This window comes from Gadus morhua, chromosome 1 (assembly GCF_902167405.1).
Source record: "Gadus morhua chromosome 1, gadMor3.0, whole genome shotgun sequence".
Lineage (NCBI taxonomy): Eukaryota > Metazoa > Chordata > Actinopteri > Gadiformes > Gadidae > Gadus > Gadus morhua.
The window spans coordinates 6,649,612-6,661,304 of NC_044048.1; the positions used below are offsets into that span (position 1 = coordinate 6,649,612).

At 43.0% G+C, this 11,693-nt stretch overlaps 1 protein-coding gene and 1 long non-coding RNA gene across 2 annotated transcripts; one reads left to right on the forward strand and one right to left on the reverse strand.

The window, feature by feature from the left end:
- Window positions 1–5,625: 5,625 nt before the first annotated feature.
- LOC115548646 (uncharacterized) lies at window positions 5,626–6,632 on the forward strand. Its single transcript, XR_003977623.1, has 2 exons — window positions 5,626–6,073; window positions 6,583–6,632. It is a non-coding gene; the product is annotated as an uncharacterized LOC115548646 (long non-coding RNA).
- A 117-nt stretch (window positions 6,633–6,749) lies between these two features.
- On the reverse strand, window positions 6,750–9,079 carry LOC115549102 (uncharacterized). The gene is made up of 4 exons (XM_030364117.1): window positions 8,337–9,079; window positions 7,526–8,245; window positions 7,151–7,292; window positions 6,750–7,029 (listed from the first exon to the last, which is right to left on the reverse strand). The coding sequence occupies exons 1-4, from the start codon at window positions 8,530–8,532 to the stop codon at window positions 6,750–6,752; spliced, it is 1,338 nt and encodes a 445-aa protein (XP_030219977.1). The 5' UTR covers window positions 8,533–9,079.
- Between the last annotated feature and the right edge of the window lie 2,614 nt (window positions 9,080–11,693).

Sequence of the window (11,693 nt, forward strand, 5' to 3'; positions counted from 1 at the left end):
GAGAACCTGAGTGAAGTTGCTGAAACCACTGATTCTGGAGCCACCACAGTGATCCCATGTATTAAGCAGCACCTCTCTTCCCTGAGAGGACTGTTTCAAAAATACTTCCCGATCAACAGTGCTCAGGTTGGTATTTTCAATATTATACTCATATATTATACATGCATTTTATTTATGTTAGGTGGTACTTACTAACTGGAATGGATTGTTGTCAAACTGATTTCTTGTGTTTATAATGCAATGACAAATAAAGTAAGCCTATTTATTCATATTCTATCTGCAGCACCTGCTGATTTTAGGTCTGCTGAGGAGGACCAGTTCATTGAAATGACATCTGACTCCACCCTGAGGCTGAGGTTTACAGCTCAGACTCTTTGTGAATTCTGGCTTGGAGTGGAGAGGGAGTATCCACTCATTGGGCAGAGAGCTGTGTGCATTCTTCTTCCCTTTGCCACATCATATCTTTGTGAGATGGTCTTTTCAGCTGTTGCTTCACTGAAAACCAAGTACAGATCTCAGCTGAACATTGAGCATGACTTGAGGGTGGCACTATCAAGCCTGCAACCCCGCTTTGAAAAGATGTGCAATGCAAAACAGGCTCATTGCAGCCACTAATGCAGGGGTAAAACTCATATGTTCATGTTTTGCCAAATGCATTTCTCTTCTTTTATTTTTGAAGAGATTGCAAAGTGGCACTGTTATTTTCTAAATTTTTTAACTTGCTGTTATTTTATGTTGAGTTAGAATTTAGATACAATGTTGATGTTGCTTGATGTTGTCACGACCCTAACGAGCGGAGCCTAACGAGCTCATTGACAACACCTGAGCTAGGCTTATTTAATTCATTAAATTTGAAAATGTTAAGCTTGGCGTATTTCATTAGCATTGTGTTGGGGCGATGGGGGCAGGTGGGGCTTGAAAATTCCCCCTAGTCCAAAGTGGGGGATGACCGAAAAAGTTTGAGAACCACTGTGTAGGCGTTATTCGATAGCCTGGTTATGTGTATAGGCCTACGTCGGTAGGACTATTCAAACTGGTTTAAATAAGAAATGTTATAGTATTTCCCACCTTTGCTGAGCAAGTTTTGTTCGAAAGTTCAATGATTGAAACAAATAAAAGCCTGGGCTATTGAAGTTTTATGGTAGGCCTACCACTATCATGCACCTACCCGATGTCAAGTGGACCGGGTTGAATTCACTGCGGGTCTCTCTTCTTATATCCATCTTACCAAATATATTTTATTACTGTCCTTCTCAACACTCTGATCTCACTAAAAGGCTAGCACCACGAAAACTAATTAACTAATGTCATAGTTAACTCGCGATTAATCGCGAGTTAACTATGACATTAATCGCGATTAAATATTTAAATTGCTTGACAGCACTAATATCTGCACGTAGTTCAAAATGTAGGCCAAGTATGTGCTTAAAAAAAAGAGCAATATTGGCACACAAATCGAATTTACAGATATACAGTAGGCCTACAATGGAATTGTTATTGCACTGCTTTGCAAACAGAAATAACCTTCTTAATCACAAACCTGATGGTCAGGGGCGTAGCCATCATTTCAGAAGTGAGGGGGACAAATTGTTCAGAGGTCAATTGAGTGATTTATCATCCTCTCGCATTCAGTTGCACCTCTCCTTAGTGGCTAAAGAACCACATAGCCACAAACAGCACAGCAACAGGGGACCGACTTTAGTTCTTTAAAATGATATACGATTAAAATATAAAGTCAAAATCTAAAGCTGCCAAACTCTGGTTGAGTTGACACAGAATGACCCTCGAGCATCTACAGGGTAAGTAGCCAGATAATTAAGTGCCAAATGACAACACTGAACACGAAAAGTTCTGTAAAACACCATTCCTGTTTCACCAGCACCAAAATGGAATGGAAGTGACAAGGTAACAGTAACATAATTTAATGGCAAGAAGTGACAATTGAAAGTGACAACAATAAACATATCGACATGAAGATGTAGCTATTTTACATTTGCTGTCGTCAACTATGACAGCACAGATGTGCAAAAAATGAATCAAGACTAAGAATGTTGCATTTTTTTGAAGAAAGTAGTCCAATCCTTGGCAGTGTTAGGAGTAACGTGTTACAAAAGTAATGTGATTACTGTAATGTATTACTTTTTGCTGTAACGCGGTAATGTAAGGCACATCCTGGGGAACAAACTCGCCTCCTACTTCCATCTAGATGATCAGCTCATCCGGTGGATACTGGACTTTCTAACCGACAGGTCACAGAGAGTCCGGGTCAACAACACCTTCTCCGACCTCCGACACACCTCGACGGGCTCCCCTCAGGGCTGTGTGCTCTCACCTCTGCTCTTCATCCTCTATACAGATGACTGCAGATCCACACAGCCTCAGTGTCACCTGGTGAAGTACGCAGACGACACAGTTCTCCTGTCCCTGCTCTCAGGTCCTTCACAGCAGCATGGATCAGCTGTCCAGCAGTTTGTGGAGTGGTGCGACAGCTCATGCCTTGAGATGAATGTGAGTAAGACCAAAGAGATGGTGGTGACCTTTTCTAAGAGGCAGAGAGAGCTGGCCGCAGCATCCATCATCTCAATCCACGGGAAGAAATTCTCCTCCAACACTGAAGAGATCCTTAGAAAGTGTCATCAGCGGAAGTATCTCTTAAGGAAACTAAATTCCTTTGGAGTCAGCAAAAACATACTGCTTACTTTCTATTACTCCTTCATTGAAAGCATCTGTACATTTTCCATAACTTGCTGGTTCCACTCTATCACCCTCCAAAACAGAAACCGCCTGGAGAGTACGGCTAGAGTTTGCTCTAAAATAATTGGACTTTCAACAAGAACTCTCTCCTCCATCCACGACCAGCAAACACTCCGCTTAACCAACAGAATTATGCAGGACCCCTCACACGCTCTACACCCCGCCTTTGAGTGGCTCCCCTCAGGGCGCCGACTACGCTGCCTCGGCTGCAGGACACAGAGGAGAAAAGCAACCTTTGTTCCCAAGGCTGGTCACCTCCTCAACTCCTCCTAAACCCCCCACCCGGGCTTGTGCCCTCCCCACATGCACTGTAGAAACGAAAACTTAAAATTGTTGGTCTCATTATGATTTCTGAGTAAAATGAATATAAAACATTAAGTATTCATGTCAACTGTGCAATGCAATTTAGTCCAAACAACAATGTTGAGTTTTGGGTCAAGAGTTTGGCTCAGTGTAGTATCTTTGTTAGCAAGACACACGGGTTTAAGTCAGACTCTGTCTGAGGCTGGGCCAACTACGGTGCACATGCGCATTTCGACACTTTGAAAAATACGGGGTTTCCTAACGGAATTTTCAGATGGTAAATATTGTGGCGACTCCTACCCCCTGGGGAGTCTGGGTATTCGTGATGCCGGTTGGGAAAAAGGGGTTTATTGCCTTTTGTCAATTTGTTTCTGTTAGGTTAAGTGGGGTTAACGGGTTTGGGGTCTTTATTGTTTGTGTGTTGTTTGTTGTGTATAGTGTTGCCGCCACCGTTACCGAGACTTGCATGTCCGTTGGTTGGGTGTGCGGTGCGCGGTGTGTTGTGGGTGTGTGTTAAATAAAGGCAGCTCTCGGGATCGTGCGGTGTATGAGGCACGAGAGTTGCGTCACCGTTTAACCTGGGCTCCCGTATCGTGCAGAACAAGTTTGACCATAATGTCGAACTTGTTCTGCACTTTGGTTTGCTGCATTTAGACAGCGATTCTCTGCTGCTGAACTAGCTAAATGTTGCTTGTTCTATTGCTGTCTGGCATTCAGAAATGTAAAATGGAAGTTTCCAATTATTAATTTTAATAAAGTGAACTTAAAACTAGGTTTGCATTCTTTGAAATGTTTTTTTTTTTTAATAATATTAACCTTAATTATAAAATATTAAGTTAACAACCCTGACTTACTTTTTTGAGTTTTGTAATCTTTGTTGGTATAACTAACTTTCAAGTTTGTCTAAAGAAGAAAAATGACATTTTGTTGGGCTCAAAACTCAAAAATTGATTGCAGTAAGTTGCCTTGCAATTTTGAGTTTTCTCAACTTTTTATTTTTTACAGTGTGGACTGGTGAAGCCGTGAACTCTGTTTTGCCCTCTCACTCCCATTAACTGTTACAACATGCCTCGCCTCAATTCATCTAAAATGTATTATAACCAGCATGGTATTTATTAACTGATTGCACTTTATATCAATGTCATATTTGACACATTTTACACTTTTAAGAGTCAGTTCTCCATTTATAAACATGCACTTTGAATATTTTATACATATTTATATAAATGTGTGTATTTGTAGACACCTGTGCTTGTGTGTATTGTCTGCCAGGTAGCAATGCTGTGTTTTCGTTTTTTTTTTGTTTGGACATGGCCCTGTCCTTTGTAATGTTGCTGCTATGTGCCCTCAATTGCCCCCTGGGGACAAATAAAGTTTTTTGGGGTTGTGTATCTTGTCATGATTTTTTTTTTTACCATCTACAGTAGTAGGCTCTAGCTCTATTGATTTCAATACCTAAAGATACAGTATTTAATATCTGCAAATAATTAAATAATAAACAAAAAGTCTCTTTGAAATTAAATATAAACTATAATCTTTAAACATCCATGTCAGTACCCACATGAAAAAATTCTATAGTTTACTATAGTAAATAAACCATAGTATACCCTATATATACTATAGAAAATATTGTAATGTTTTTGAACCTTACTATAGTAGTTTTACTACAGTAAACTATAGTATACTACAGAAAATTCTAGTTTACTATAGTAAATAAACTATAGTGTACCCTATATATACTATAGTAAATATTGTAGTGTTTTGAACCTTACTATAGTAGTTTTACTACAGTAAACTATAGTATACTACAGAAAATTCTAGTTTACTATAGTATGTAAACTATAGTATACCCTATATATACTATAGTATAGTTTTACAGGTAAACAGCAACCAGCAACCGTCCAATGTGTCTGAAGGCTCCAGTTCAGTACAAAGCTGTGAAGAACCATCCTCAAGTTCCGGTACACAGACACAACACACAACTGTACCCTCATTAGGGTACTGTATCCACACCCATCACTGAAAGCCTTCCAGCAGATGATGAAGAGACAAATGTGCCATCTCCAACAGACCCCGCACTTTGGCCTGCACATATTTCAGACACTGACAGGGTAGAGATTGTTAGAAGAGGACCATCTAAAGTTCCAGCCGAATTTTCTTTTCCAAGGGTGGATGGAAGGGCATTTCACCCAAACCTCCAATTGAAATCCCTTTCTAATAAAGAACAAATCCAAAGAAGTTGGCTTGTCTACTCTCCAAAGAACAATACTGTGTTCTGTTTTGCATGCAAGCTGTTTGGGTCAAAGAGTATAAAGCTGACAGAAAAAGGCTATGGCGACTGGTCCAACATTAACATCTAGGGGAGAGCCGGGTCGATTGAAACACTTTTCAGTTTAACGTCTTTTTCAAAGATGACGTTACGTATACAAATAATTTTAACATGTGATCAACAACTCACAGGTGTGTTCTCTTAGTTACAAGTGAAATTTAATACATATGTTGGACGATCGAGCTGCTTTTTAACTTTGAACGTAAGTTGACATTTGTTTCAAACGCCCCGCCTAGTAGGGACGTTTGAAACACACATGCGGGACGATTGAAACAGCATATTTTAAAAAGAATCTATTGCCCTTACTCTTGTTTTTATGCAACATACTAGACAACATACTAGTTTACTCGTCATTGCTAAAATCTCACATAATTCCGCATCATATAAATAGGTCAAAATATATTTTTGGCCCGTGCGTAATTATCAAGATGCACATTTCGATTAAAACTCACCTTTCTTCTTTTGGACGACTACATTTGCATTAAATTTACTTATTTCCCTGTCCTAAGTCATGTTTAAGGATACCCAGTTGAACATCCTTTTATTTATTTTAAACAAAAACGACCAGGTCAACAGGATATCACGAGACCTGTTACAGCGGAAATTTATCCAAGCGCCGCACAGGGTTAATTTCTTTTCGACACGCACAGCCTGGCGCACAGAAGCATCCGGAGTCTCTGTGGACAGGTAAGTGGCTAAACTTATTTTATCTGATAAATATTGTGTAATAGTCTGCACATTGACATGAACATTATGTTGAAATCATATAACAAGCAGAACTTTGATTAAGATTGCACTCTAGCTGATTGATGGTAATGGCTGGAGAAAAAGATAAATCGGCATGCCATGTGTCATGACCAAGAGCAAGGGTGTAGAAGGCTAGCCTATAGCTTATACCCAGCAGTTTTTAAGTGTGCATGTCCACTAAATTCAATTATTATTGTCATAATTTAATGTAGCCGTTGTTATTTTGGATGCGTTACAATCATGGACGAAAAGTAGGCCTACCCAGCGAAATATTTAATAGCCCAGCTCCCACTCATAGCCTAACCCAGGCCTAATAGTTAGTTAGTTAATCAGTCTAGAATGTTAACTGAATTGTGCTGTAGGCCTACATTTACAGTATTTCCACTGCAAACTAGTGCAGACACATGGACAGTATAGTAGGCTGAATATTTTTATTCTTTGTCACACAGGTGACACAGGTAGTGTGCACTCCCGTCGGTGCAAGCCTCATGCGACCACTTATAACAAAAGACACACTGGACCCACTCTTCCCCAGGCATCGAGGCGCTGAAGAGCTCGGAGCACACGAGGCAGCTGACGTCCTCGCTGGATAGGCCTAAATAAATTGGAGAAGTAATCAATGTAAGTAAGCAATGGTGGTGAACTCTGCTGCCTCCGGAACAGGACAAACTAGGCCTAAGGTGGGGCTGACTCCATCAGCGGGCCAGGTGATGGTGGGAGGAGCAGCTGAGGTGGCAACTCCAGCAACTCCGGCATCAGGAGCGGGCGAGAACAGCCTCTTCTTGGGAGCCCGAGAGGAGGGAGGCTGCTTGGCGGGACGACGCTGCTTCCCAGTTCCCTGCTTTTCCGCCTCTAAAGCAGCCCTCACCGGGGTGTCCGTAAGTATAGCAGTTGTCCTGAAAACGTTAAATTGGACGTTTTAATGATAATTGAATTACTTTAAATGTGGTAGGTCTACATGACTGTAGACAAAGGAAGTCCAGACAAGATATGAGATGCAAGAGTAACTCCACTTGCCTCTTTCTCCCTCTTCTCTTTGTGATCTTTCTAGGTCCGGCCTTAGGGTAAGGCCGGACGATGTCCGGGCTGAACTCAACGGCCTCTCCCTCAGGCCGGACAGCTTCGTCAGGCCCGGCAGCTCGATCAGGTACATCCATGCCTGCCAAAGGACACATTTAAAAAAATACACACTTTTAAATAAATGTTTATAAACTCACCCTCCTGATCCTGGTTAAATACCCTGATGTGAGAGTTGTGGCCTGGTGGTCTAGCAGCTTCTCTGCCGTTCACTACCCTATGGACTTTTTTTATGAACTTGGACTTATGGGACTATTTACTTATCTATTATGAACTCTGTTTAATCCTCTGTTGCTTCTGATGAAGTGTTCCTACCTGAAGTGGCACCTGGAGAAGCGCTGACCTCGTCACCCGAAGCCTGGGGAGGAGGACGGTCTGTGGAATAGGCTCCGGCGAAGTCCTTTTCCTCAAACGCAGAGGGGTTAAAAGGCCAGATCCCTGGACTTGAGAACCCGGAGGTAATGTTGTTCACTGTCGCAGCCTTTGGTAAGGCTTCAGCAACGATGGAGGGCACATCATAAATGGAGATGTTGATCCCTGGGTGGCTCCTCATCCACCTGTCCGCCGCACTGTTTACGTACCCCTTTAGGGGGCCGAAGACACTAATGTCCATTGGCTGCAACCTGTGGGTGCAGTGGGGAGGGAATGACAGCAGCACTATGCCATTAGCTCTGCAGTAATCAATTGCTGCAATTGACAGGTGGGACGGGTGATTGTCCAGCAGGAGGAGCAGCTTCGACTCCTTGGACACACGGGTGTGCCTGGTGAAGTGGGCCAGGTACAGGAGGAAGTCTGGCTCCTTCATCCAGCCAGTTGGGTTGCCGCTGCCAGCACAGCCAACGGGTCCACCCCTCAGGAAGTGGTCTTTGAACCGCTTACGGGGGAAGATGAAGAATGGCGGAACAAGGTCGCCCTGCGCATTGCCTGCCAAGGCAACTGTGACCAGGGTCCCCCTCTCCGCTGAGGTCACTGACCCGACCTGCTTCTGCCCCATCTGGGCGACGACACGGTCTGGCACCTGGACAGTGGTGACCCCTGTAAATAGTTGTGTGAGTATAGTTGTGTATATATATATAGTTGTGTGTATATAGTTGTGTTTTTTGTTAATAAAGTTCATATTAAATACCGGTTTCATCAATGTTCCAAATGTCCTTGGCCTGGAACTGGTGCCGTTCCAGCACCGTCTTTAAATTTTGGTGGAACAAGTTTACATTTGTTTGGTTGAAGCTGGACAATCGCTGTTGGCTAGTGGCCTCTGGACGCCGAAGGGAGAGGCTGCCACTGCGCTCCATGAAGGAGGTGAACCAGTCCTTCCCCGCCATGCTCTTCCTCGACCAGGATGCAGGGAATGGGCAGCTGAAGTGGACTGCCAGCTCAAAGGCAAATTTTCTGACCTGAAGGGGTCATAAAAAGTTGATGTTTATGTTTATGTTATTTGTTCATATTTATTAAATCATATTTATTAATTAAAGCATGTGCATAGCATACTTGTGTGCCTGTCCTACAACTTATGTAGCCCTTTTCACAACACTGACCTCATTAGGGGTGAGCCCAAAATAAATGGCTGCTGCCCTCTTCAGGTAGTCCCTGACCTTTCCCTCCTGCGCTGCGTTAAAAACCCTATTGTGTGGGTTATAGCCAGGGGACCTAGCCGCTTCACTGCCCTCTTCTGCCCTCCGCTTGAGGTAGCGTGACAACGTCACATGGTTAATGTTGTTGGCCAACGCTGCCTGCCTCACTGAGCTCCCAGAATTGACCTCGCTGCAGGCCCTGGAATACACCCATGCAGGAACCTGCCCACGGGAGGTGGTTCTCCTTCTCAAGCGCGGCATTTTTCACTCGGTAATAATCTGTTGATGCATGTGATAAACACGTTTTGTTCATTCAAAATATGTTATTAATTCAAAGCAATAATTATTCATTGCAAAACATTGATTAATTCTGTGATTTATACAGGTAATGATCGTTCAATGTTCGCGTAATTACGCATGGTATGTGCGGGACGTTTGAAACAGGTGTTTCAATCGTCCCGCCAGCGACTACTGACACTTAAACCTTTTTTACCTCTAAACTTCAAAACTGTGACATTGCACACTTTATCACAGGTTTAAATACTAATTCATCTGTTGTATAGTGATATTATTATGGCATGAAACAAAAAAATACAACTATTTATTACAAAAAAACTACCGCAGGAAGGATTTTACTTACAGCTCTCGAAAACAGGTTCGCGGGATAACATCTGAACGGCGTGACGTCATTACATGAAATTTCCCGGGGTTGGTCAGTCTTGCTTGCTGAACGTAGTGACGAATTTTGACGTGAAAGCCTTGCGTGGTTTTCGAGTAAATCGCTGTGTTTCAATCGTCCCGTGTTTCAATCGACCCGGCTCTCCCCTACTTGAAGAGCCATGAGGGTAGTCCAGACCATACCAAGTGCATGGTGAAATGGAAGGAACTGGATATGCGACTGAAGAAGAATCTAGCTATAGATCAGCAGGAGCTGGCCTTAATTGAGACAGAGAAGAAAAGATGGCGATATGTCCTGAAACTCTTGTTCTCAATAACCCTGTCTCTAGCCACCAGAAATTTGGCTTTTAGGGGCTCTTCGCAAAGTCTATATGAACAAGATAATGGCAATTATCTCAAAGAGGTGGAGCTGCTGGCTGAATTTGATCCAGTTACAGAGAGACATAAGGCCAAAATTAAAGACGAGGCTTCTAGAACGCACTATCTTGGACAACAATCTCAAAATGAAGTAATAGAGACTGTCTCCTCCCACACAGTTCAAACCATTGTGAAAAAAATCCAAGAAGCAAAATATTATGCACCCCAGACATCAGCCACAAGGAACAACTGTCACTTGTTGTGCGCATTGTTGAATTGGTGCCTAAGACAGACATTGAAGAATACTTCCTTGGATATATGCACGTGGTGGAAACGACAGGCCTCAATCTGTCAAATGTTGTTCTGGAAAAGTTGAGGGAACTCGGCATTTCCTTTGACGATTGCAGAGGACAGTCCTATGATAATGGAGCCAATATGAAGGGAAAGAGACAAGGAGTGCAGGCCAGACTGCTACAACAGAATTCAAGGGCAGTCTTTGTCCCATGTGCTGCACATACGATGAATCTGGTCATATCAGATGCTGCTAAGTCATCTACGGATGCTGCTCAAAGTCCCTTTATGCTATCAATATTTTCTCTCCAGTTATAACAGAGACGTTCTAAGGACTTTGGTTATAATTTCTCCTCACCTGCTGTGAAGACCCTCCCTGTTCATTCCTGCTGCTGCTGGACTCTGGTCTACTGTCTCCTACCCGACCCTGCTCTTTCTATTGTATGAAGCTTAAAAAGATATGTGCAAAACAATAGTGAGCTTCTGTGCAGAAATGCGAGGAGGGGTTTATTCTTAGGTGGTAGAGTAGCCAAAACTTGCAGTCAAGTAGGAGTAGTAGGAGTACTTTAGAATAATATAAGTAAAAAAGTATTTTGCAGTAAAACAACTCTTAAGAGTACAAATTATCCAAAAAGTTACTCAAGTAAATGTAAGAGAGTAAATGTAACTAGTTACTATCATCTCTGCACCTAGCAAGCGATTTAACATAGGTAACAGTTAACAATTGTTAACTAGCTTAACTTGATATATTGACATCTATTAGTCAGTCATCATTTAACTAAACAACATGCATTACTCAACTTACACGATTTTTTTGGAAAAAACTATGTAAAGTTTTTCGCCTCTTGGCAGCTGCTGGTTTGCTGAACATACTTGAAACAGATCTGAATCAACGTCTGTGTGATTGAAATCACAACACGACAGCGGTGTTTGCCACCTGGTTCCGCCTGCTCATGGTGCGTTCAAAGGTGGCTCGGAAAAACGCGTTTCCACGTGTCAGAAATGAATTGAATGGTTGTAATGGCTGTAAAAAGTGCGGGGGACAGAGGGCACAGATACGGGAAGTGGGGGGGATGCGTACCCCGCGTCCGCTACGCCCATGCTCATTTCTCCCTACCAACGCCTCCAGCTCCACTGTATCTTCTCAGGGACCTCCACCATCCCCTCCGGCCATTCACTCACTCTCCTCATTCACTGAAATCACCCCAGGAGACCTATCTGCCATACTCACTGGCATGAAAACCTCTACCTGCATCCTGGACCCCATCCCCTCCTGCCTAGCCATGGCCTGTCTCCCCTCACTCTTGCCCCTGATCACCTCAGTTATAAACTCCTCTCTGTCCACTGGCCTAGTCCCCCCGACCCTCAAACTCGCTGCTGTCACCCCCCTACTAAAAAAACCTGGACTTGACCCTGAAACACTCAGCAATTTCCGACCCATCTCCAACCTCCCCTCCTATCAAAATTTTTAGAAAGAACGGTTGCCTCACAGTTTAAATCACACCTCGACCACAATAACCTCTACGAACCTTTCCAATCCGGCTTCTGCTCCAGACACAGCACCGAAACAGCTCTTTTAAAGATCA